We start from the raw sequence: 27,386 nt of genomic DNA on the forward strand, positions 1-27,386 counted from the left end.
GACGTTGGAAGGATTTAGAATCTCTCTGGCCCACCCACAGTCTGTCTTTGAATTTATTGCTCAGGGTTTTAAATTGGGGGTGCTGACCAGAGTAGACTGATATGCGAGAGCGAGAGCGAGAGCGAGAGCGAGAGCGAGAGCGAGAGCGAGAGCGAGAGCGAGAGCGAGAGCGAGAGAGAGAGAGAGAGAGAGAGAGAGAGAGAGAGACAGAGACAGAGACAGACAGAGACAGACAGAGACAGACAGACAGAGACAGACAGAGACAGACAGACAGACAGAGAGACAGAGAGACAGAGACAGAGACAGACAGAGACAGACAGAGACAGACAGAGACAGACAGAGACAGACAGAGACAGAGAGACAGAGAGACAGAGAGACAGAGAGACACTTAATGACTGTGTGTGTGCGTCTGTGATTTCACTGAGGATTTACTCATACAGGACACAAACATTGTAACACATGGATTGATTGAATTTCATTAGTAGTGTAGAGGTTTTCATACAATGTTTTGCCTGGGTGAGATTATCCGTTGTTTTTCAGTTTCTAACTTTCTTTCTCTTCCTTGTGAATGGGATTATGTGTGATGCTTGTGTTACGTTCTTCTGCCACGTACAATTGGTCTGCAAATGTTTTGGACGACTCTCAAGGGCTAAACAGGGAAACCAATTGATGGATTTTAACTCAGGCTTCCAGTTGCTCCGATCAGACCCCTGGGAGTAACAGTTGATCCTGCATTCATGGAAAAATATGTCTGTATAAGTGTCCAAGATTGGGGCCTTCAGATGCTTTGTTTGGAAATAACAGTCATATGTGCCTTCATGGAATGAACCAATACATTGAAATATGTCATTTTGATAAAAAAAAGAAATTATAACCTACAGTATAGTATGTATGATGTGCTATTTTAACCTCTCCTTTTGTCTCAGTGGCTCTTTATCAGGCTGAGAAATATATCTGACTGTCTATGCAACAATTTGTTGGACTGTAATTTCTGACTTGTGTATTGAAGCATCAATAAAGTCCCTATGGATATTGAACCGTGTGGCTTGTTATCATTTTGATAGCTTTCCGAAAGGAAACTAAATAATCAGTTTCCCTGTCTTCCATCCCGTCTTCCATCCCTGAAGAAATATAGAACATTCCATTGAAATTATGGAATCTTGACGTGTGTACTTTTCCTAGGTTGTCAGTGAGGTGTTGATGTGAAGGAGGAATCTAGTAGAGACAGTATACTTGGCGGAACTGTCATGGAACTTCCATGGAAGTTATCATTTCTGCAATTACATAAGGGGGTTATACACCAAATGATATAACAAAGAAAAATGCATCGGGGCAAAGCAGAACCAGATGTGTTCACATAACGGAAGAGACATAGAGCGGGTCAGAGGGTGTGAGGGCCGTGGTGGCATGTTAATGTCGGGTTTCGAAAAGCGGGGGGGGGGGGGGGGGGGGGGCGTGTCTCACGCTCATGTTGTTGTGAAGCAAAGGGATAGTTTATAGGCTGTGTAATTACAGACTGGTGAGCGACAAGGCTCACAGCTGCATGCCCTCCACAGGCTTCTAACCAACATCAACTCTAAACAACAAATTAGGGATCGAGACTATGTTTTCTTCCCTGAGCCATTTTGAAGTTATGTGTAGCTTAATTAATACAAGTCATATATCATATTTATGGCGCCTTTTATGTTGTAATTATGGCTTGGTTTTGTCAAACCGCAGGTATTCTATCTATGTAACATGGCGCCACACCAACCCTTTATTTTTTAATGTTGATGAATAGAAAGTGGCACAGCAAAAAAAGGTTATCGGGTTCATTGTCTCTTGGCACTTGCATGTCTCAGATAAATAGCTGTAGGCTGGAGTATGTAGGCCTATTAGATATTCAATTTGGCACTAGCTGTTGTATTACTATACCTACCTTTTCAACTTTTTATAAATAAAATTCGTAGCCTATATGTTCATCGTATTCACGTTCCTGCTGCAGTAAATTCCTTGTTTGTGTGAATTTACATTGAGAATAAAGCCAATTTCTGATTCTGATTCTCACCCACAGAAATTCCATGGAAAACTACAAATACGTGTTATGGCACGTATGTTGCCCTCTCTTTTGGTAAACATTCTCAGTCCGTTCCTATCAAATACTGCTTATCAAAGTGCCTCTATCTTTCAACTGAATTCATCTGTAACGATGCATTACAACATTGCAGTACTTTTCAGTGCAAGATTGAGCTGTTCTAGCACCCTCTATTGGTAGTCTTCAGAACTACAAGGCCCATCTCCTCAAAGCCCACGCGAGGCTCTAATCAAAACATTAACATCTAAGCTAGCTAACTATTCTAGCTAGCTAAGTTAGCTAGCTAGCTTCAAATCAAAATACAATTGATACAGTAACGTATCTTTACTGGGCTTTAAATGGCAGTAGAATAATTAAACTGTCTTGTTTGTGTTTCAAGAAACAGTAAATTTGATAGCTGGTAAGCTAACATTAGCAGGACATCTGTTTCGCCTCCCGGGTCCTGCACAATCGTGAGGTAGGGTTGATTATCGAACTGTTTTGCGATGCTCATGCCAGCGTGCTTTATGAATTTGAGACACCCAAATCACTTTTTCATTAAGATATTAGATATAAAGAGAGCTGCAAATGTAGTTCATTTTAGGAACGTGCACATTGAAATATACAATTGCAAGAAACAACGCTTGTACAGTAGGCCTGTTTCTGGACAACGGTGTAGAGTAGGGTAAGGGATCCGTCAATGTATTACCAACGTGCTAGCTACTAGTAGCTAGTTTATATTAGCAGTGAGCTAGTTAGCGTCCTACTTTTAATGCGAGGTTTCTGCATAGACCATTCGGCATGGTAGATACACAGTTTAATATAACTAATGCTAACGCCACAGCGATTTAAGTGCATATGTTGCTAGCTATAAAAAAAAGTATACCCGTGAAGTTAAAACGAAGGTAACGTTACTGAAAACGTGCAGAAGTTACCTAGCTAGCTAGTCATGTAACACTAGTATGTATGAAGTTAGTGTTAATGTTAATAGTATTAGTAATACTTTTTACACGCTCATGGAACTTCGAAGTAATACTATCTATTTATTGGTGTTATTTCAGCTGCACATGGTTGTATGAACAAATTACACGAGTGATTTCAGGTTAATTCAACTAATTCATCTTAAACTATCTTGACTTTTCTCAGGCAGTCATGTCAGGCATCAAGAGGAAAATAGAAGATAATGATCCTGATTATGAGGACATCTCATTGGTCCAGGAGAGCAAGCGAAACAAAGTTGTGGAACACAATGGTAAAATACAGCTGCTTGCAGAATTAGGATTTGTCCTGCATGTAAGACCTCTGTGGATAGTTTGGTACTGCGGTGCTTGAGGTCTGGTTTTATCACTACTAACAGTGTCATGTCTATGATCATTGACAAGTTGTTAGGTAAAGTATTCAGCATTATAATAAATTTTCTTTCTAAATTGTATTTTTATATTATATACATGTAGATAAGGCTTAGATAGGCTGCCAGGAAACAAGAGAAGGACCAAAGAATGTCAATGTAGGCTGCTTGCACCTGTACATTATACAAATGGCAAAAACAACTTGAACTTGAGTTACACAATGGCAAGTCCATCTGAACCATTTTCTAGCTCGTGAAGCAACAGTACAGAAGATTGAGGCTATCATCAAAGAACAATTCTCCTTGGAAATGAAGAATAAAGAGCATGAGATTGAAGTGATCGGACAGGTATTTGACCACGTTTGGATTGTCACTTCTTCACTATCGCTTGAAAGAGACACGGCAACAGCACTACTCTTTTAAATGACTTTTCAAAATGAATCTTCTTAAGAGTTGGATTGGATGAATGGTCTGTATCTCTTCTGACAGCGTCTGAATGAAGCTAGGAGGATGATGGACAAGCTTAGAGCCTGCATAGTGGCCAACTACTATGCCAACGCTGGCCTGCCAAAGCTCTCTGAGGTAAGGCTCTGCTGAGCACAGTATGTGTATCAGTAGAGAAAGACTTCAAAGTCTAATGTGTTGAAGTACATCAGAAATGGGTGGGGAGTGGGGGGGGCTGAAGTATCTCTAACGTTGGACAATGAGGGAAAACAGTAGCGTCTTCCTCCTGTCCCCGGGACCTCGAACCAAACCTTCTCCATTTTCCTTCTCTTCCTGTCTCTTCTCCAGCAGGCCTCCAAGAGTGACCCTGCCGTGCTGAACCACCCAGCCATCAGGCGCTTCCTGGACCCCCCCTCGCGCTCCTCCTCGCCCCTCAACCACGGCTCGGACGCCACCTCCCAGGGGCCCTCGGAGTCCGAGTCGCTGTCCCAGCACGGAGAGGGCCCCGAGAGGGACGGAGACGGGTCCTGGAGGGGCGACAGGGACCGTCCGGAGGCCAGGCCTGGGCGCAACACCGGGAAAGTGAGTGCGGAAGGAGGGGAAGAACTGGACGGATGTTCCCTCTTCGATTTACCATGTGATGGGAACCAGCTCTGGGATTCCCGAGTGAATGTTTGGTGTGTTTTCAGGACACGTTTGGCGTGCCAGCGTCAGGATCAGGAGAGCACAGGGTGACCTACCTCACCACAGGAGACGAGGCCTCCAGACTATACGTGAAGAAGACCATTGTAGTTGGGAATGTCTCCAAGTAAGTTTCTCTCCTGCCTTTTTATCTTGGCAACTTCCAGGCCACCAAACACTCACACATGAACCTGTCCATCGATGCCAAGAGAAACCAGGCCAAGTGTAAAGGGCGCAACATGTTCTATTTGTTCTTAGTGTACAAAGGGATTAAAACTGCTTTCTTGACTGCTGCTGAACTTACTTAACCCTGACTTCCCCCCGTGAAATGTGTAAGTGTCTTAACCCTTGTGCTGCCTTCGGGTCACATGACCCAAAGGTTGGGTAAGATGTGGTGCTTGTACAAGCCCAGTCTTGATCCATAGGCTGACTTCCTTCATCATTGTTCTCAGACCCAGCATCGTAACTGACAGCTACTGAACTCAGCCTACCTATCTTTTCCACAAACACAACTCCCTCCCTCCCTCCCTCCCTCCCTCCCTCCCTCCCTCCCTCCCTCCCTCCCTCCCTCCCTCCCTCCCTCCCTCCCTCCCTCCCTCCCTCCCTCCCTCCCTCCCTCCCTCCCTCCCTCCCTCCCTCCCTCCCTCCCTCCCTCCCTCCCTCTCCGTCCCCTGTAGCCTGCATTTTTGAATTTCTATCCTCAATATTAATCTTTATCTTATGTCTTTTTTTTCCACACCCATTCCCTCTCTCTTCCTTTCTCCCCACCCCATCACTTGACTCTGTCAACCTCCTCCCCTCAATTCCTCCCCTGTTCTCCTGTCGCTCTGTCCCTCCCTCCCAGGTACATCCCTCCTGACAAGCGAGAAGAGAATGACCAGTCCACCCATAAGTGGATGGTGTATGTACGAGGGTCCAGGAGAGAGCCCAGCATCGACCACTTTGTCAAGAAAGTCTGGTTCTTTCTGCACCCCAGCTACAAGCCCAACGACCTGGTAGAAGTCTGGTGTGTGTTTGACTTGTCTATGCTAATGACCTGAAGGGCAGGGCTTGTTGTTGAGTCGAAGGCTGAGTGATGATTCCACCTACAGGCCTCAGGCAAGGGTAGAAGGTTCCAGAGACGGAGAACAACATGTTTTTGATCCGGTGTGTAGCATGCTCCTGTGCTGCACGAGGGTTGGCCTGAAACGTCAGAGTTGTTGACGGGTCACGAGCAAGAGCAGCGCTCCCTCACACAAACACACGTCACATGTTCCACAAACTAAACACTCGAGCAAAAAGAAGTTCAGTCAAGACAATCACGTATTAGATTTGAGCATTTTTTGTCACATGACATGGACATGTAGATTTACTTTGGCAGAGTGGATGATCTAAGGGAAGCACTCCCTGCCTCCTCGATGCAACACATACATACATGACATATGAGGCAGGGAGCAATAGAGATATAATCCCCCTGTTGGATAGACATACAGACAGCATGGGGGAGAAGGGGATGGTGGAGGGTGGCAGCAGCACTGATCATACAACGACCGGGGTGAGTGTGTGCATATCCGCGCGTCTTTTAAAGACGCCTTATCAGACGTGGCCCAACGGATATGCGCTGCTAACATGGGTGTGGTAGTGGGTGGAGTAAGGAAGGTGGAGTAAGACGCCTTACGTCCCCGATGACTGTCTGACGCGCGCTGCCCGATTGCCCTGCCAGAACTAGCTGCGCTTATGCCTCGTTAGTTGACTTAATTAGCCTGTTGCTGAAACGCCATCTGGTTGAATTGAACAAAAACAAAACGTGAATGAAACCAGCAGTACGTGGCTGGAGAAAGTGTCTGACACACCAAGCTTAAACAGGCAGCGGTCAGAGTCCTCACTGCTACTGTTCCCTCTGAAGGATTCATCACAACACAAGACCTCAAGTCTGAGACAGGCAGGAGACAGAGCAGCCCTTAGACACAACTCTAGAATTGGTGTTGGGCTTTTCTCTGAACTGGGCCATGACTATGTCATCTATTGAGGCATGCGAGGGGGTTCTGCATCGAATAGGCCTCATCTCACTGCTGTAATCTATATACCGTGTTTAAATTGTGTTTAAAGAGAGAGCACAAGATTGTAGCTTTATGCTGGTTATTTGTCCTTTTATATCATGTCTGGTACTTTCACATTGTTCTGATTCCAGAGCTGGGCTTTTATTGTGCTGAGGTTCTTCCACCAGCTCCTCACCTTCCATCTTCCACCAGTTCCAGGCTCCAGGCCTTTCATCCATAGCTCAGGTGCCCAGACTGACCCGAGGCGTGTGACATTAGTCCGAAGACAAACCTGCGTCAGGACAGGTGTCAACAACCTGTGACTCATGTTGCTGGCACACCCCGCCATTCCCTACAGTCAGGCTAATTCAAGCTCATATACCTTAACGTGCTTCTCTCAGCTCAGGGCACTGACGTGTTAAGACCAGCACACCTCTCACATACGTTCAGGAGAGGGAGAGGCAGAAGGAGCTAAATGTCAAAAGTGAAATGGGTCTGTGCCATGAAGAACTTGCATAACATAAGTGTTTCTTAGAAATAACATCTTTGTATTTCAAATGCTGAGAATAAATCGGCGCTCCCTGCTACGGATCTCAGCAAATCAGAGAGACTTTCTGAAGCTTCCAGGAAGGCTGTTTTAGCTGACGTGCAGATCCCTCGCCGGCCCAGATAAGCCCTTGCTGACTGGAGGAGTCCCTCTGACTCCCTGATCCAGACACATCCAGACACATCCAGGCAGGGAGCTCTTTGCTGATCTGACACATCTACCCAAGTCCCTCAGTATGAAAATAGTAATGAACACACAGTGAGACAGGCAGTGGGTTCACCTCGTGGGCCACAGGGATCACAACCCCAGGTCTGAGAGAGAGATGACAGAGCAGCCTTCAAGCCAGTCATTTCCAAGATATTTAGTTTAAGTTTGGTTCTGAGGGAGGAGAGGAATGTTTTTTGTTTCACTCATATGTCTGCTCAGTTGAGCCAGATAAGCACATTATTATCATGTTGGCTTACTCTGTGGGTGTGGGTATCTGTGCCTGCAGGTGTGTGTTTGTCTGGATCTGCGTGTGTGTGTGTGACTAACTTCTGTGTGTGTGTGTGTGTGTGTGTGTGTTCTCAGTGAGTCTCAGTTCCACCTGACTCGTCGTGGCTGGGGGGAGTTTCCCGTCCGGATCCAGATTCACTTTAAAGATCCCCGCAACAAACGCATCGACATCATCCACCACCTGAAGGTCAGCCCGCACCCAGCTGGATTTAGAGTGTGAACCTTTCACACCATCAGACACTAATCAGTGGGGTGTTGGGTTTCATCTTCTCTTTACTGTCCCATTTTTTGTCTCTGTCTACAGTTGGACAGAACCTACACAGGCCTGCAGACCCTCGGGGCAGAAACGGTAAAGAAAAAAAACGCACGCACACACACACACACACACACTCACACCAGACCTTAAGTAGTGTGTCTGTTCCAGGTGGTGGACGTGGAGCTTCACAGGAACTCTCTAGGGGAGGACTATCTCCCTGTTCCCTCGTCATCCTCCAGGGCTCCGCGGGCCCCCAGCCCCTCTTCCCCCTGCTCCCTGGCCCAGACCCCAGGCCCTGTGTCTGGACGCGCCGTCTCCCCAGAGCCCCTCTCACAGGACCCCCACCCTTCCACAGAGAAAGGTGGGGCCTCAGGAAATGCCTCTTTAAGCTCTCTACTACAAACACATGTGTCTGCGGTGAATAAATTAAAACAGCAGTGTCTCTCTCTCTCTCTCTCTCTCTCTCTCTCTCATCACATTATGGAATGGGACCGCAGAAGCATCATTGTTTACTTGTAATTCATTTTCAACCCCATCATCATTTTATTAATACCCTCTTGCCTCAAATGGCACATTAGTTCATTTTATTCATCCCTCGCCTCTTTTTGTGATCCTCTCAACCGCGAGCTTCCACAAAATTATTTATGAAGCAGGGCGTTAAAGCTCTCTCTCTCTCTCTCTCTCTCTCTCTCTATGTCTCTCTCTCCATGTCTCTTTCATGCTTCTCTCCCTCTCTCAAACTCTCTCTCTCACACACACTTTCAAACTCTTGAGCTGTTGTGGTACAGCTAATTATCTCTCCATGAGCCCTGGAGTGAGTGTTAATGATCCCCATCCTTCTTACCACTTCCTTCCCAGGTCTGGCCATCAAAGCAGAGGCTCCTAGACCTACAGTAGGGCACGCAGCGCCCCCGCCCCCGGCGAACGCACCCCAACCAGGCCCAGAGGAACTGAAATGATCACCCTGGGTTCCCATGGCAACTCGGCCTTCCAGCCAATCACAGCGAGCTGTAAGATCGTTCCTCAGGGACAGGCGCCCAGCCCGGCCGAGTCCCCTGGGAAATCATTCCAACCAATCACCATGAGCTGCAAGATTGTGTCAGGTAACTATCTCCAACTGGAGCGTACAGTTGTTGGACTGGAGAGGGAGAGAGAGAGAGGGCTGGACTGTTTAGGAGTGTTGTTTTGTTATTTGGTCACTGTGCTCTGTGCTCAGTCAGATTCCAACACTCTCTCGTCAGTGCGGAGTTGGACACTTCTTCAAATGAAATGAAATGGAAACAATCTCACAGTCAATCTGATCTGAAAATGTCAAATCTTAGATATGAGCCAAACCACAGACTCCAGGGAGATTACAAGGGAGTTACTTTAGACATGCCTCAGAAAATAGATCTAAAACTGAAGCTTTTCTGTCAATTCCTTTGTTGGACATATACAAAAAATCTGATTTAGATTCTCATTTAACTCTTCTTTCCCTCTGTAGCAATTGTTTTTTTTGGGGGGAGGGGGGGTGGTCAAAACAACTAAAAAAACTAAATCCTGAGTGGGATAACATCTGTTTTCTATAACAATAGTTGTGTTTTTCCCCTTCCTCAATGCTAGCCGTAAGCAGGAACAAATAAACAGCAGAATCGTCTGTGTGTTCCTCCTCCAGGTTCTCCCATCTCCACCCCCAGCCACTCTCCCTTGCCCCGCCTCCCCACCTCTTCCACCCCTCTCCACGCCAAGCAGGGCTCCTCCATGCTCAACAACCCCTACATCATCGTCGACAAGCCCGGTCAGGTCATTGGCATGGCAACCACTTCTGCCTCCTCCACAGGTACGTGTTCTGCCTCATCATTGTCTCCCACACTACCAAGACTGCTCGAGATGTCTCTCCTTTCACCAGACTAAACCTTCAGAAGACTTGACTTCGAGAGATCATTTTTTGTAGCTTGAAGGAACTATGACTAAGGTACAAACCCACTAGTTTCCCGTAGACATTGGGCCCATCCGGCCCTGAACCAGATCACAGATGGAGGGGAGAGAGGAGCCTCTCTCATCCCTAAGAGCTGTTCCCAGCAGAGCTGTGTGCCTCCCACATAGAATACCATGTAGCTGTGTTAAAGCTGTGTTAAAGCTCCCCTGGGCTGGATGTGTGCATGATCAACGGCTCTCCTGCCACCCACACACAACCTTGAGACTCAGGCTGGATGATCACTCATCACCCCACTCCTCTAACCTCCTCTCCTCCTCTCCTCTCTCCTCCTCTCCTCTCTCCTCCCCTCCTCTCCTCTCCACTCCTCTCCCCTCCTCTCCTCTCCCCTTTCCTATCCCCTCCTCTCCTGGTAGTCGTTCTTCTTCCCCCTCTCACCCTCAATCCCTCTCTCCCTCCATCTTTCTCTCTCCCTCTCTCCCGCCCCAGCTTTGAATTTCACAACATTCTCCGTCTGTTTTCTTTACTTGGGTTTGCTCTTGACCCTTTCTCTGTCCGACTGGCCCTCTCTTAACCCTAACCCTAACCCTCTTTGTGCCTGCATCACTTTTCTCTGCCTCCGTTTCTCTCGCTCACAAATCGTGATGTGTGCCGAGGCAGGTTTGAGAGAGGTTTCCATGGCGACTGGGCTGCTGTGTTCCATTAGAGTGAGAGATTAGAAGAGGGGATGGGGTGGTTAGAGAGGTATACACTGGCCCGCTCAGCCGTGTATGTTTGTGTGTACACTTCTTGTTTGCGTGACGCTGGAACAACCAACGCTCTGTTCACTGTGTTTCACTGGGGATTCCAACACCACCTCCAACCATGTGCTCCATGTAGCAGTCACAAGCAGAGCTCCGTGAAATTCAAACGCCTTGATTTTTATCAATAGAACTTCTCTTGAATTTCCTTGGGGATTAATTAAGCTAATTGTCAATTGAAAAGAAGTGACTGGAGCTCACGGCTCCCCCTAGTGGCGCATCTCTGTTTCGTCTGGCAGCTCTGGTTTTTGGTTCCCGTCAGGAGCACTCTGCTCTGATGCCCACTCAGCCTCCACTCAGCCTCCACTCAGCCTCCACTCAGCCTCCACTCAGCCTCCACTCAGCCTCCTGCATGTGCCAGCCCCCACCTGCTCAGGCTGGATCAATACATGTTATTCATTTAGCAGAGGCTTTTATCCAGAGCGACGTGCAAACAGGACCCAGTGTAAGAACAGCACACAGGGAGGGGCCTGAAGTGCCTGCTTCTAACAGCATGTCAGTAGTTAATGACCGTGTGTGTGCTGCCTGGGAGCACATGTTACTGATAGCAGCACCCAGTCAAGGTTGTTCTCAGTAAGTAGAGGAGACAGACTTCTTTCCTACCAGCACAGTGCTTGAAAGGGTTTGACCTCAGCACAGCCTCAGAGGTCTGCTGTCAGAGGAAGGGCAGCTTTTATTCCAAGTTTGAAGTGTAGGAAGTGATTTATTTCTGGGGTTGTCAAAGGAAAGACTGACTGTGTGTGTGTGTTTTTCCTACAGGAAGCCCCTCAGCCAAGCTGCCAGGATCCCATGGAACTCGCTCGCCCGCTCCTAAACTACACACGAGCAGCTTCCTGCCCTCAGGGGTCAAGGTGATGGCGGTGTGTGTGTGTGTGTTTGGACTCTGGAACAACATCTAAAGTTACGCTTAGAGCTAGACTTCACTCCTAGGAGGGACACGGCAGGGGGAGGAGAAATCACCCCGACCAGATGTACAGGACTGTACACAAGTCTGGGGCACAAGTAAAAACATATATATATGTATATGTATATATGTGTGTGTGTGTGTGTGTGTGTGTGTGTGTGTGTGTGTGTGTGTGTGTGTGTGTGTGTGTGTGTGTGTGTGTGTGTGTGTGTGTGTGTGTGTGTGTGTGTGTGTGTGTGTGTGTGTGTGTGTGTGTGTGTTTCACAACATAGCAATTTGTATACTGCTGCACAAATACAGAAGACAAAAAAAAAAAAAATCATATTTGAGACGGTATTCATGTTAAAACATATTGGGTGCCTAAGACCTTTGCCCAATAGTGTCGCTAACCCAGATGTAGTCATAGGACTTCTGGAGTGGAGATGTGAAAGTCCTCACAGATGTCTATCCGTTGCAATCTCTCTTTGTCTCCTCAAGAGACTGCGATGCTCTTGCCTTGCGACACAGTGTGTGTGTGTGTGTGTGTGTGTGGACTTCCTCTCACCTTCAGGGTGTATTAATAGTCTGCCACGACGCTGTCTTCAGCACATGTGAGGCAGCGCCTCGGCAAGCTATTTTAAATGGGACAGCCCTTGCAGATGGGGAGGGATGTGTGTATCTGTGGAGGGGGAGGAGGAGGAGGGGGAGGGGGGGGGTACTGGCAATGCAAAGACAATCACAAGGTTCTGAATCACCTTCAAACAGACAAGCACACGCATATTCTATCTGACACAAACAAACAAGCCTTTTTTCATCTCTCTCTTACACTCACACACACACACGCCTAGCCTTTCCGTAAACTCTAAAAGCCTGCAGTGAAATCCACTCACTCCCACTTCTCCCGTTCACAAAGAATAAAGCCCACTTCAGTGGAGAAGAGTTCCTCCTCTTTTTACTGCCGAGCTGTTATGTGTTCTCCTGTCCCTCATCCCACTGCCCATGGCCCAGCCAGCCTGGTCTGCTCCACCTCACTGTCCCTCATCACACTGTCTCCACCTCACTGTCCCTCATCACACTGTCTCCATCACACTGTCTCCATCACACTGTCCCTCATCACACTGTCTCCATCACACTGTCTCCATCACACTGTCTCCATCACACTGTCTCCATCACACTGTCTCCATCACACTGTCTCCACCTCACTGTCCCTCATCACACTGTCTCCACCTCACTGTCCCTCATCACACTGTCTCCATCACACTGTCTCCATCACACTGTCCCTCATCACACTGTCTCCATCACACTGTCTCCATCACACTGTCTCCATCACACTGTCCCTCATCACACTGTCTCCATCACACTGTCTCCATCACACTGTCCCTCATCACACTGTCTCCATCACACTGTCTCCATCACACTGCCTCCATCACACTGTCTCCATCACACTGTCCCTCATCACACTGTCCCCATCACACTGCCTCCATCACACTGCCTCCATCACACTGCCTCCATCACACTGTCTCCATCACACTGTCTCCATCACACTGTCTCCATCACACTGTCTCCATCACACTGTCTCCATCACACTGTCTCCATCACACTGTCTCCATCACACTGTCCCTCATCACACTGTCTCCATCACACTGTCTCCATCACACTGTCCCTCATCACACTGTCTCCATCACACTGTCTCCATCACACTGCCTCCATCACACTGTCTCCATCACACTGTCCCTCATCACACTGTCCCCATCACACTGCCTCCATCACACTGCCTCCATCACACTGCCTCCATCACACTGCCTCCATCACACTGTCTCCATCACACTGTCTCCATCACACTGTCTCCATCACACTGTCTCCATCACACTGTCTCCATCACACTGTCTCCATCACACTGTCTCCATCACACTGTCTCCATCACACTGTCTCCATCACACTGTCTCCATCACACTGTCTCCATCACACTGTCTCCATCACACTGTCTCCATCACACTGTCTCCATCACACTGTCTCCATCACACTGTCTCCATCACACTGTCCCCATCACACTGTATCCATCACACTGTCTCCATCACACTGTCTCCATCACACTGTCTCTCATCACACTGTCTCCATCACACTGTCTCCATCACACTGTCTCCATCACACTGTCTCCATCACACTGTCTCCATCACACTGTCTCCATCACACTGTCTCCATCACACTGCCCAGGGCCCAGCCAGCCTGGTCTGCTCCTCCTCCTCTGCTCCACCTGACTGTCCCCTGATGGGGAACACAAACTCCTGCTGCATGGAGAGGAAACCAAAAAATGATGATATTAAACACTCCTGTGTCGGAGTGATGAGGCGTCTGTCTGTCTGTTTGTCTGTCTGTCTGTCTGTCTGTCTGTCTGACTGCAGTGGACAGGATGGAGGCTAGGGGGAACAGCTAGCACCAGCTAGCAGGCTAACAGACTCGGCCTGTTTGCTTGGTCATGATGATGATGATTATTGGGATCATGACTGTGTGTTTTCCATCCCCCCCCCCCCCCCCCCCCCCCCCCCCCTGGTCCGCCTGCAGGTCATTATCAAGCAGGAGCCGGGGGAGGTTCCCACGCAGCAGCAGCAAATGGTTTCCACGGTAACGGCCCAGCAGCAGCAGCAGCCCACCGCCACGGCAACGCAGCAGTTTGTCGCATTGAAAGGAGGTCACGTGATCTCCATGTCGCCCCAGAAACAGGCGGGAGGGGCGTCGGGAGCAGGGGCCACGTCCAGCAAGGTCTGGGGCGTTTACACACACACACACACACAGTCCCCTACAGTACACATATATCAGAAAAATACACAAGCCACCTTGCCAATGTTAAACGGTAGTGTAAAGGTGGGTCTTCTGTGATCTGGTCTCCAGGTGCTGGGTGTCCCTGTGAGCTCGGCCCTCCAGTCTGCTGTCAAGCAAGTGGCCATCAGCAGCGGACAGATCCTGGTCGCCAAGGGCAACCCCTCCGTCTCCAAGGTGATGGCCGGCAAGCAGGTGGTCGCCCAAGGCGTGGCCAAGGCCATCGTCAGCGGAGCGGCCAGCAGCCTCGTGGGGCAGCAGGTGGTTGCCAAGGCGACGGCATCCGCGGGAGGAAGTGGAAAGAGTGGAGGTCAGATATGCAGACTAGAGAACCCCCCCCCCCCCCCATGTCTCCAATGATGTCAAAACACACTTGTGACGCCCAGAAACACCTGGGCCAGACTAACCTGTGGCCCTGCCTGTCCTCAGTGATGGCTACCCTCCAGCTGCCTGCCAACAACCTGGCCAACCTGGCCAACCTGCCCCCGGGCACCAAGCTGTACCTGACCACCAACAGCAAGAACCCCTCAGGGAAGGGCAAGCTGCTGCTCATCCCCCAGGGAGCCATCCTGAGGGCCTCCAGCTCAGCAGGTAACACACACACACACACACACGCTAAACACTGAGACACACTAAACACGCACGTCCAGGATTTTCTTGACATTTTCCTTCCAAACATTCCCTCTCTTTGTCCCCTTTAAGTCCTCTTTAAATCCCCGTTTGGTGAATAACGGTTGTTTCGGTTTTGAAATACAGAGTTTGAGCTTCTTTGTTTATAGCCTAGCGGATTATATTTCTGTTGACACCTCTAAACGCTGCGTGTGTGTGTGTGTGTCCTGCAGGTCAGCAGTCCCAAGGCAGCTCCTCCACAGGTTCTGGGAGCTCCCACACCTCCTCCTCCTCCAGCAGTCTGCCCTCCAACCTCTCCTACACTTCCTACATTCTCAAACAGACCCCACAGGTACACACACACACACACGTCTTTCTTTGTTTTTCTATCTCCCAGACGCCCCTGTGCAGAGTAAAGGAAAGCCTGTCTTCAAAGCCTGTCAGAGGCTTTAAACACATCCACATGATCACTCTAATACTCCTGACAGTTTCTCATTCAAACCTGTCTTTAGACACTATCCTCTTGAAATATGACGGACTTAGATCCACAGGCTTGCTGCACCCCAACACGCACACACACATACATATTGAAATGTTAAAAGGCGAGGTTTTCATCCTTAATGAACCCTGTGCGTCTTTTGTATTCTGGTGGAGTAGTTGAGTGCTGTGCAACTGTAATGAGATTCTCTCATTACTGGACCATTGATCCTGTAGTCAGCATTAGAACAATGCTGTGTGGGCATTTCCCCTGCCACTTCTAATGAAGTCAGGACCCCCACAGGCCCGCCCCGTGTCCATCTGAGCCCACATGAAGACCTCATGTTGGAGCGCTGTCCACTCTCCCTGCCCACGGACGCTGCTCGTCTCTGGGCATGTGTGTCTCCCTCGCTCATCCAATGTGTGTGGTGATGGGAGAGACACACTCTAGGGCACAGTCACAATCAGTCTACTCTTTCCACTGGTCGGTAACAAATTAACGCAGTCTGTTCCTGTGTGTGTGTGTGTGTGTCGGACTGGGGTATTGACCTGGCTGTTCCTGTGTGTGTGTGTGTGTGTGTGTGTCAGACTGGGGTATTGACCTGGCTGTTCGTGTGTGTGTGTGTGTGTGTGTGTCAGACTGGGGTATTGACCTGGCTGTTCGTGTGTGTGTGTGTGTGTGTGTGTGTCAGACTGGGGTATTGACCTGGCTGTGCTCTCTCTGGTCCTCCGCAGGGCACCTTCCTGGTTGGCCAGCCGGCCTCGCAGGGCTCAGGAAAGCAGAGCACATCCAGCTCTGCGGGTCACACTGTGTCGTCCCCGGCAACCGGCACCCAGCAGGCTATCCGGGTCACGGCAGGACAGAAGGCGGCCATCTTGGCTCAGGTTAGTGCTTTGTATGTCTGCAGGTTTCTACAGGTACACTTGCACTTATAGCAATTCATGTTGTTTGATTGTAACTTGTTTAACTACATGCTCTTATGGTTCTTCCCTTTGGCACTTATTTTGGTTGTTCACAATGTGTGCTTCATGTTTTGGCTACCCGCAATGTTTTTGGGGCTATCTTGTTATTATCAGTGACTGATGCACTTTTGTAAAGCTCTCTCTTGGAAGTTGCTTTGGATAAAAGTGTCTGCTAAATGAATACATGTAAATGTCTGGTCACAGGATAACAGTGCTGTCTGGCTCAGGTTACGGACCTACCTTGCTGTACATCTTCTATTTGACTATATATTGTAAATAATAAATTGTCTCCAGCAATGTAGTTTTGCAAAGCAGTGATTTTCTTTGGTTTTCTTTATTTTTTAGGATTACCAAAATGGTCTTTAGTCACAGCCCTGGTGTTCACATCAGTGTGTGTGTGTGTGTGTACGTGTCTGCAAGAGTTCTTGATGGGTGTGTGTTGTTCCATATGATGAGATCAGAGTTAATGGCTGTGCCTTTGGCAGGGGTCCGTGCTGTCATTTGGACTAATTTCCTCAACACTGCCAAAAGGCTCTCTCTTTCTCTCTTTCTCCCTTTGCCAGTTAGTTTTCTCAGTGCTCACCAGTTTGCCTCTTCAGCAGGGCATCCCAAACTCCTCACGTCCACTAACGAGGGGAAAGTGACGGTTTGGTTTGAAGGCAGCCCTGTGTCTGTCTGAGGTGCGAGAGGGAGGGAGGGAGGGAGAGAGAGGTGGAGGGAGGGAGAGGGAGGGAGAGAGAGAGAGGGAGGGAGAGAGAGAGAGAGGGAGGGAGAGAGAGAGAGAGAGAGAGAGAGAGAGAGAGAGAGAGAGAGAGAGAGAGAGAGAGGGAGGGAGGGAGGGAGGGAGGGAGGGAGGGAGGGAGGGAGGGAGGGAGGGAGGGAGGGAGGGAGGGGGGGGGGGGGGGGGGGGAGGGAGGGGAGGGAGGGAGGGAGGGAGGGAGGGAGAGGAGAGAGAGAGAGAGAGAGAGAGAGAGAGAGAGAGAGAGAGAGAGAGAGAGAGAGAGAGAGAGAGAGAGAGAGAGAGAGAGAGAGAGAGAGAGAGAGAGAGAGAGAGAGAGAGAGAGAGAGAGAGAGAGAGAGAGAGAGAGAGAGAGAGAGAGAGAGAGAGAGAGAGAGAGAGAGAGAGAGAGAGAGAGAGAGAGAGAGAGAGAGAGAGAGAGAGAGAGAGAGAGAGAGAGAGAGAGAGAGAGAGAGAGAGAGAGAGAGAGAGAGAGAGAGAGAGAGAGAGAGAGAGAGAGAGAGAGAGAGAGAGAGAGAGAGAGAGAGAGAGAGAGAGAGAGAGAGAGAGAGAGAGAGAGAGGGGGAGAGAGGGAGAGAGAGGGGAGAGAGAGGGGGAGAGAGAGGGAGAGAGAGGGAGAGAGAGGGAGAGAGAGGGAGAGAGAGGGAGAGAGAGGGAGAGAGAGGGAGAGAGAGGGAGAGAGAGGGAGAGAGAGGGAGAGAGAGGGAGAGAGAGGGAGAGAGAGGGAGAGGGAGGGAGAGGGAGGGAGAGGGAGGGAGAGAGAGGGAGAGAGAGGGAGAGAGAGGGAGAGAGAGGGAGAGGGAGGGAGAGAGAGGGAGAGGAAGGGAGAGGGAGGGAGAGAGAGGGAGGGAGAGGGAGAGGGAGGGAGAGGGAGGGAGAGGGAGGGAGAGGGAGGGAGAGGGAGGGAGAGAGAGGGAGAGGGAGGGAGAGGGAGGGAGAGGGAGGGAGAGAGAGGGAGAGGAAGGGAGAGGAAGGGAGAGGAAGGGAGAGGAAGGGAGAGAGAGGGAGAGGAAGGGAGAGAGAGGGAGAGAGAGGGAGAGAGAGAGATAAAGGGAGAGAGGGAGAGAGAGAGAGGGAGAGAGAGAGATAAAGGGAGAGAGGGAGGGAGAGAGAGGGAGAGAGAGAGATAAAGGGAGAGAGAGGGAGAGAGAGAGATATAGGGAGAGAGGGAGGTAGAGAGAGGGAGAGAGAGGGGGAGAGAGGGAGAGGGAGCAGGTACAGTCTGAGGGCGTCTGAGGGGAGGGCTTGCCAAGGGACCAGCTGGTTGAGCTGCCCTGTGTGCAGGGCTGGACTCAGCAGGATGCTTTGTTCTGCCTTGGCTTACGTAACTCCTCACCCCCTTTGTCTATCGAGACGTCGTTCGGCCTGTCTCCCCGTTCTGTCTCCCCTCCTAAATCTTCTTTTCACCGCCCATCTCTTTCTCTCTCTCTCCCTCCTCTCTCACCCTGTACTCTGTGTCTCTCACCTTCCTCTCTTACCCTGTACTCTGTGTCTCTCTCCCTCCTCTCTCTCACCATGTACTCTGTGTCTCTCTCCCTCCTCTCTCACCCTGTACTCTGTGTCTCTCACCCTCCTCTCTTACCCTGTACTCTGTGTCTCTCTCCCTCCTCTCTCTCACCCTGTACTCTGTCTCTCTCCCAACCTCTCACCATGTACTCTGTGTCTCTCTCCCTCCTCTCTCACCCTGTACTCTGTGTCTCTCACCCTCCTCTCTCACCATGTACTCTGTGTCTCTCTCCCTCCTTTCTCACCCTGTACTCTGTGTCTCTCACCCTCATCTCTCTTACCCTGTAGTCTGTGTCTCTCTCCCTCCTCTCTCTATGTGAGCTGTGGTTGTTGCACATCAGGCTGCTGCTGTGTTCACGTACAGGGTTGGAGCAGCTCTAGTGGAGGCTCTCTGGTGGATCCACTAAAAGGATTTCAAATGTTCAATGTTGTTGTTGTTCTAAGTACAGGGTGTTCGAGGACAGCTGTGTCTCATGTAGGTCAGTCTGGCTCTTCTGGCCACACAGACTGAGGCTGATGGATCTGGTGTGAATGGGTCAGCAGGGCCTCTGTTGAACCTGTCACTCCACTGGGTAAATCCTGAGCATCGACAGCACCTGCTAGTGCTGCTCGTCAGCCAGCTAAGTTGAAGTGAAATGTTATGTTTCAGAAAGCCCCGGTCGACAATGTGACACATTAGCTCAGAGGTGAAGGAAGTCTTTGACGTGTTGCATCAGTGTGTTCAACATGTTGACGTGTGTTGATTAACAGGTCGTGGGCGGGTCCCAGGCATCCCAGGTGAAGCTGTCCGATGGCTCGGTGAAGGCGGTTACCTCGGCAACGGCGGCTCACCTCTCCAAGCCGGGCACGACCACGCTGAGGATGACGGGCGGCGTGATCACAGCCACCAGCTCCATCCCAGCTGCCTCTGGCGCCGTGGCAACCGCCACTCAACAGGTGGGAGTCTCTCTCTGCGTCTGGCTATTGGTCGAGGTCGTCCCTGTGCGCTTTTGCGTGATTGGCTGACGGACATGTGGTTTTGGTCTGCTCTAGGCTGCTGATGGGGTCAAGCCCGTATCCCAGCAACACCCTGTTCTCGTGGCAGCCAATCAGGCGGCAGTGATCAATGCCGCCAAGAACGCCGCGGCCGCCAGCTCCATGGCGAAGAGCGTCGCGGCGACCGTCTCCCTGGTGAAGGGCTCCGGCGGCGCCGGTGCGGTAACCATGACGAAGAGCTCCTCGGCAGCATCCGGCGCTGTCGTCACGGTCGCCAAGAGCGTCGCCAGCATGCCCGTCATCAGCCTGTCCAAAGGGGCCGGGTCGGTGGTGGGTGTGTCCAGGAACTCCAGCACGTCATTGGTCACCGCGGCATCGCTGGTCAGTGGGATGGCGGCAGCAGGAGGGAAGACTGGCGCGACTCTCTCAGGTAGGAAGTGATGTCACAGACAGCCGTCTGTTTCCCGTTTGGTGGGTCTATAGATTGGACTCGTCCTCATTCAGGTGCGTTCTCCAGCGGTCTGTGCTGCAGTCTTGTCCTGACGTGTCTCACCAGTGCGTGTGTGTTGTGGCCCTGTGCGTCTAGGGATGTTGAAGATCCACCCTGCAGGGCCCAGCACCCAGCCCACGGTGCTCACCATCCCAGCCAACCAGCTCAAGCAGCTGGGCGTGGGCTCCGGCCCCGCGGCCCCCCAGACCATCCTCATGCCTGTCAGCAAAGGTAGCACATCCACACCACGCACTCTGCCTACCTAGACACCCCCACACAGTCATTTGATCTATCAGGGAACTAGGTTATCTGGATCCGGCGGAGAGATGAGAGTATGGATGAGCTTTGGGGGAGGGAGAGGGGAGAGATTAAAATGGATATTGGAGAGAGGGGGGTAGGGAGAGAGAGACAGAGAGAGGCATGAGAGGGGGGTAGGGAGAGAGACAGAGAGAGAGACCGAGGGTTGGGGAGAAGGGAGATTGACGGAGAGGATGAGAGACTGGAAGAGGCAGGAGGAGGCCGTGAGAGTGAGCTGTGGGATGGGGGATGTTCCCCAGACTCTGCAGTGATGGAGTCCAGGATGAGGAGAGGTGAGGCCCAGAGGACTGCAGACGAGCTGGAACAGAGCAATATGAAGCTGCTCTCTTTCTCTCTCACACTCACACTCACACACACACACACACACACACACGCTCTCAGGTTTCAGATGTGCTCCCACGTCAGCCTCCCCACCCAAACACAGACAGAGACACCGCACCTGGGTTTAGAAGCAAGCTGTCTAACGCTGACTGGAGTGCTGGATGTTGGTTGGCAGCACACCTGGGTACCCAGCAGCTGTCTGGCTAAGCAGCTGAGCCCTGCTGTCTTCAGGAACAGCGCATCATCCTGCTTCTCAGGACCTTTATTTTGAAAAACCATTCAGTTTGTCTTCAGGGACAGGGGAAGGAAAGGATAGCATGTAAATAAAGGGGATTAAAAGCCGTGAAATATTTGTCCTTAACTCATAAACGTCCTCCATCCATGATGTCGTTTCGTGTGTGTGTGTGTGTGTGTGTTCCGCTGTGTGCAGTTGTCCAGTCCAGCTCTGTGTCTAAAGGCCCAGGCTCCGGTCCCCTCCCCCCCTCCACCACCACCGCAGGAGCAGCAGGAGTCTCCCCAGGCAGTGCTGCTCCTGCCCAGGCCTCCCCCCTCTCCCTCTCCCTGCCTCTGGCCCAAGGTGAGAGGAGACACCCTGGCCTCCACCTCCTCCTCCTCTCCTCTGTCACCCAGCACTCTTCCCCCATCTCATCCCTCCATCCCTGACCACCCACCTGTTTGTCCTCATAACACCCTCACTTTGCTCCATGACTCTGTATCTGTTCGACCCCCCCTCTCCTCTCCGTGTCCACAGTGAAGACCGAGCCAGGCGGCAGCACTCCGGTCAGCGCGGTCCCGTCTCCCACCGTCCCGGCCCCCGGTCCCCCCTCCTCCTCCACCCCCGCTTCTGCCCCCGCCACCACCGCCATCGTCAAGATGGAGCAGGGGGCCGAGACCACCACGCACGAGATCAAGTAAGGGGACCACGCTTCCTACTGGGTTCACTTCCCCCACGCTTTTATCCAAAGCAACACACGGGGGGATTTGAACCTGCAACCTCTTGACCTGCAGTCACATGCTCCACTCAATACACATCCCTGGTAATCCAGTGATACTGATAGTGCCGTGTGTGTGTGTGTGTGTGTGTGTGTGTGTGTGTCTCTCTTCAGCACGGAGCACATAGAGAACATGATGCAGCTGCTCACTGCCGTCATGAAGAAACTACCTCTCATCTTAGAGAAGAGTGAGTGCCTCCCTCCCTTCCCCGTCTCTCTCATCCTGTCCTCCAGTGTGGATTGGCGCTCGTCAGCCTTCCCCAATACATATCTAAACCCAAAGGTTGAGTACAATCAGGTGGGATTAACTCACAGTATCTTGAAAAGGAGTCATAGTCATCTAAATGCTGTGATTAGTCATCCAGAGGGGAATGATTTGAACAAGAAGCCCCCCTGACTGAGTGGTAGTAATGTGGGGTGTCGTGCTGGTCTGGTGGGTGGTGTAACGTGTGTGTGTGTGTGTGTGTGTGTGTGTGTGTGTGTGTAACATGTGTGTATCGTGTGTGTTCTGGTGTGTCCAGCTGAAGACTCCCCTGCGTTCTGCGCCTCCTCTGTTGAGCAGTACTACTCCTGGAACATCGGGAAGAGGCGGGCCTCCGAGGTACAGCAGCGTGATGTCATGCTCTGCTTAGCTGTAATGCTATGGAGACGTTGTCGGTTCATGCTCTGCTTGGCTGTAATGTTATGGAGACGTTGTCAGGGTTCATGCTTTGCTGAGCTGCAATGTTATGGAGACGTTGTCAGGGTTCATACTCTGCTTGGCTGTAATGTTATGGAGACGTTGTCAGGGTTAATGCTCTGCTGAGCTGCAATGTTATGGAGACTTTGTCAGGGTTCATGCTCTGCTGAGCTGCAATGTTATGGAGACGTTGTCAGGGTTCATGCTCTGCTGAGCTGCAATGTTATGGAGACGTTGTCAGGGTTCATGCTCTGCTGAGCTGCAATGTTATGGAGACGTTGTCAGGGTTCTCACGAGTCCTGGAAATCCTTGAAAGTTGGTGAATGTAACGGGGAAACAACCAAGGCCTTGGGACGTTTCTGAAAATAGACTTAAATAGATATGGGCCTTAGAAAGTGCTTTTTATATGTTCCACAAGAAATATAAACTATGCCATGCTGGGTCCTTGAATTTGAGGGAATTGTACCCTGAAAAGTCCTTGAATTTGATGTTTTAGAAAGTGTGGGAACCTGTGTTGTTTTTAGATTAGAAAACACAATGTAGACTGTAGATTATAAACCTGCTCATGCTGCTGTGTGTGTGTGTGTGTCCTAGCTTCAGAGGGCAGTGGCGGTGAAGCGTGTTGTCCAGGACGTGCTGGACCGCGCCCCTCGCCTGCAGGCCCTCACCCCCCCAAGACCAGAGAGGTGGTGCAGTGGTGCCGCCAGAGGGGCTACACCCCCCCCGACCCTGAGCCCCAGCGCAAGAACGACCAAGAAGAGTCTATAGAGGACATCCTCACCCAGATAGACAACGAGCCTGGTGTGTGTGCCAGTGTGTGTGTGTGATAGTGTGTGTGTGTGTGTGTGTGTGTGATAGTGTGTGTGTGTGCCAGTGTGTGTGCGTGTGTGATTGTGTGTGTGTGTGTGATAGTGTGTGTGTGATAGTGTGTGTGTGTGGGTGCCAGTGTGTGTGTGTGTGTGATTGTGTGTGTGTGTGCCAGTGTGTGTGATAGTGTGTGTGTGATAGTGTCTGTGTGTGCCAGTGTGTGTGATAGTGTGTGTGTGATAGTGTCTGTGTGTGCCAGTGTGTGTGATAGTGTGTGATAGTGTGTGTGTGTGTGTGGTCCATTGTTCTTCTTTTTCTCCCGCTTCTTTCTCACAGCTCCAATCCTCCATCTCAATAGACGACAGAGATTCACAACATTCCTTCTCTCCCTCCTGTTTTGTGTCTGGTGTGAAGTCCACGGCATGTAGCCTGCCAGTGAAGCAGCCTGTCCGCGGGACTGCCAGCGTGCCAGTGTGCTGCCTGCTGTGTGCTTGAGCCTAATGAACTGTCCCCATGGTTAATGAGAGGACAGACAGGAGGCTAGTGGGTCTCACACAGGCCTGAGAGCAACAACACTGCTCTGTTGTGCCCCCTCCCATCCCCCTCCCTCTATACATCCCTCTGCCTTCATCTCTTTCCCCTGCGGGTCTGAGGACCTGGTTATTCAGGGTCACGCCGGCTTTTACGAGGCGCGGTCGATGCAATGGAAGCCAAGCACACAGAAGACCTAATGGCCCTCTGGTTACCACAGCTACTGCCTGGTAGATGACTGGTGATGAATGTCTGATGTAGCTGGTCTGGAGGTAGTCCGAGGATTTGAACTCTGTAGCATCTAAGTGACTCCTCTGTCACAGGCAGTGAAACGGCCCACAGTAATTTAAGCCTGTGTGTGTGTTGTGTGTGTGTGTGTGTGTGCAGAGTGCCCATCCACGCTGGGCACCTGTGAGGAGGTGGTGCAGAAGCTGGAGCAGATGCAGATCCTGCTGAAGACGGAGCCCGAGGACGGCCACGACGAGCTGGTGGACATCATCAGCGTCAGCCCGCCCACCCGGAGGCCCAAGGTCAAGGAGGAGGAGCAGGAAGCCGACCCCGAGCCCAAGTACTTCCTGCCCCCCTGCCCCTCCACCCAGTTCATCAGCGAGACGGCACAGCAGGTCTGGACCATGTGGGAAGCCCCACCGCGCTTCCTCATTACTTTTCTAGTCATTCCTTTTTTCTTTTTTTTTTGGTGACTGATGTCATTTGTTTAATTTGACGATCCGTCCTCTGCTTTGGTGAGCAAATTGCTCTCTGTATAATCCCCCACTCTCCTACAAATTGGTGATGATTTGATCCAGGTTATTAGATTTTCGTTGGAAACGCCTCAATCCTTTCCCCCGGCGTCTGCTGGACATTTTCTTTGTAGCTAACAGGCTGGAGTTGATTGGCCTTGGAATGGCTGGAAGCCAGGAGACTGTGTCCTGAGATACACGAGGAGGAAAACTCATTCACCGCTTCAGCGCCTTCTTCTCCTGACACAGCTCTCCTTTCTTATCTCCCATCTTCTCCTCCTCCTCTCGCTCTCCCTCCCTGCCTCCCTGCCTGTCTCCCTCCTTCCTTTGTTCCTCCTCTCAGATCGGAGTGGCCTTTCAGCCGGTGGAGGTGGAGAAGAGTGTGTTTGCTCCAGTGATTGAGGCCATGATTCTGAAGGTGAGGATCTCCCTTGAGAACCCGGGAGGATGAGATGACAGTTATTGTGGAGTCTCTAGTCCTGGATGTGGCTGCCTCCACCTGCGAGCTTGTGGTTTGACTCTGAGTTTGTGCTGTTTGGTAGGCGACGGAGCAGTTTGCTAGTGACATCCTGAGAGAATCTCTAGCTGGGGCCTTTGTCAGATCTGGACAGAACAGGTGAGACACCCACAAATCCACATACAATTCTGGTAGAAAAAAAGAAAGAAAAAAAAAAAGTCCTGAAAAACGGATATATTTTCCTCTCTTCCAAATACATATCAACTCTGTCTCTGTGTGTCTATCTCTCTCTGTCTCTTTCCCATCTTCCTCCTCCTCCCTCTATCCCTCCCCCTTCCCAGGGTGCCTAGGGAGATCACAGCCATGAATGTCCACCAGGCGCTGAGCAGCATCCCGTCATGTGACTTCCTGACCAACACTCACATGGGCTACCTGAGCCTGGACGGTGGTCACGGCAACTGAGCCCCCCCGTCTGTCTCAAACTCCATCTTATGATTGGGACACCACCATGAAGGAGGAACTGAGGGGGGCCACGGAATTCCTAACTACCCCACCATCATCATCGTTCTAACTGGGCCTTCTCCTCTAACGGGAGTTCATTTTGACAGTCTTGCGCTGTTTTCGTTGACTGTTTTCGCTGACTGTTTTCACTGACTGTTTTTCCTCCCAGAAGTGCCCTGCATGGTCCTGTAACGCCATTGAAGGTTGAAGAGGGGGGACCTGTGTCGTTTAATCCGAGATATCCTCTCTCACCCGGTTAACAAGGTCAATGTGGGGAAGGGTTTCCTGACTGCTACAAGGGAGGTGGAGGTGGTTTCCAGAAATCTGCCATTCCAGACTGTCCACTCCCCCACCTCCAGACGAGTCTTAATCCTGTAGATTTAGTTTTCAGTTCTGGACACTATCCCTCTCATGCAGCCAATGCAGATACATTAAAATAGATTAGATTTTTGAACTGGAAATGGCTTTCACCGGGGTTTTTATTTTATTTTTAATTTTGAATAAATTAGTGATGTCCTCAAGATCAGACAGAGGATGACCTTAGCCTCCAAATCAATGCAGTGCTGCATGCGTGACGTGAAAACAGCCCTGACCTGCAGTCCTGTGTGTTGATAGTGGCGGCACTGACACGTCCACCACATGAACATGTCTGTCAGTGCTGCTCTCACCCAACAACAAAATACAGGAAGAATTGATGCCCATTGTAGTGAGTCTGGGATCATATGTTATCTTCCCATTGGACCTGCTTTGACTCCCTTGTCAAATGCAAGTGCATTTTGTGATCCATATATTGGCAGTATGTATGCTGTGATAACCCAAATGTATGACCAAGTTGAGTACTGTATGAACGTCTCATAATTCTGTTTTTGTTTAATTGTAAATCAATCCCCTAACCAGCAAAGTCATAACAGTGGTGTATGGTCTGTATGAATGGATGAGTTTGTGATAGTAAATGTACAGTATTACGGATGAAAATGGCTGTGTGCTGAGTTGAAGTGTTGTGTATGCAGTTGTGTGATACTGGAAGTTGACCTGTTGGGTGTTATGTATGAATTGTGTAAGTGTGTAAGTGTGTGTGTGTGTGTCCTCTGGCCTGACTGGTCGTATTGCCTGTTTGACCAAATGTAATGTATTGTAGAATTTATCTGACTGTTGTATTTCCTTTTTTTTAGTGCTCACCAAAAATACGATCAATATTCTTATAATAGAACAGAACCTGTTTACAAACCTGTCTTTCATTTCTACACGAGGTTTTTCTACCTCAGCTGTTACCAGGGCAGAGCACCAACATGCAACATGCAACCCAAGCACCAACATGGCCAAAAGAGGACAAATGAACAAGTGTGGAGATCACAGGACAGAGACGGTAGATGACGGTACAGACGCTAGATTGCGGGACAGAGATGCCAGATTAAGAGGCAGTGATGCTAGATTACGGGACAGAGACTAACCCACAGGGCAGAGGTGGGGATTGGAGACCAGCTTGCGTGACCAGCCAGTGAGAGCCCTTTGCTCGAGGGGGTCACTATCCACTATTGAGTAGCTGACATGGTCCCACGTAACCTGGCTGAGAGGCACCATCTCCATCCCTGCTGCCTGCCTGGACCAGGCCTGCCCAGCTACCCCGTCCTGGTCCCAGACTCCTGGAGTCCCAGACTCCTGGAGCCCTACACTCCGGCAGAGGAATTCATGCATTTACCAGCTGTCTTGATGAACATGGAGTACCTTTTGGAGCACGCTTCACAGTGTTCCTGGAGGATATGAATCATTCTGATTAAATGGCTTTTTTCATACAAGACGGCCTGTTCTCACTGTCTTTCATGCTTGAACACACAGAGAAAGAGGGCTCCTGCTGTGCTAGATGATCTGTGCGTCTTACATGACAGGAGAGAAAGACCGTTGACATAATCAGCATCACAGTCAGTAACAAGCTGCTGCTTTACATCGTTGGATCCAGCACTGGTACACTAGACTGACATGCAAAAGGTCTTCGTCTATCTCCTGTGTTCACTTCACATAAGTGC

At 50.4% G+C, this 27,386-nt stretch overlaps 1 protein-coding gene across 1 annotated transcript; it reads left to right on the plus strand.

Annotated features, from left to right (window-relative positions):
* Positions 1-2,261: 2,261 nt before the first annotated feature.
* On the plus strand, positions 2,262-27,158 carry yeats2 (YEATS domain containing 2). The gene is given in 32 exon segments (XM_084707292.1): positions 2,262-2,531; positions 3,200-3,305; positions 3,652-3,749; positions 3,891-3,983; positions 4,194-4,427; positions 4,535-4,653; positions 5,371-5,532; positions 7,662-7,773; positions 7,891-7,935; positions 8,011-8,203; positions 8,701-8,742; positions 8,745-8,945; positions 9,497-9,661; positions 11,317-11,408; positions 14,003-14,200; positions 14,330-14,567; positions 14,687-14,848; positions 15,100-15,218; positions 16,079-16,228; positions 19,302-19,487; positions 19,584-19,956; positions 20,113-20,247; positions 21,086-21,232; positions 21,407-21,566; positions 21,762-21,835; positions 22,169-22,248; positions 22,921-22,996; positions 22,999-23,127; positions 24,052-24,287; positions 24,748-24,822; positions 24,947-25,020; positions 25,203-27,158. Coding segments are annotated over 31 exon segments (4,389 nt in total). The 5' UTR covers positions 2,262-2,531; positions 3,200-3,205; the 3' UTR covers positions 25,324-27,158.
* Positions 27,159-27,386: the final 228 nt, after the last annotated feature.

This window comes from Hypomesus nipponensis, chromosome 10 (genome assembly GCF_054491055.1).
Source record: "Hypomesus nipponensis isolate SF chromosome 10, ASM5449105v1, whole genome shotgun sequence".
In the NCBI taxonomy this organism is placed as follows: Eukaryota; Metazoa; Chordata; class Actinopteri; order Osmeriformes; family Osmeridae; genus Hypomesus; species Hypomesus nipponensis.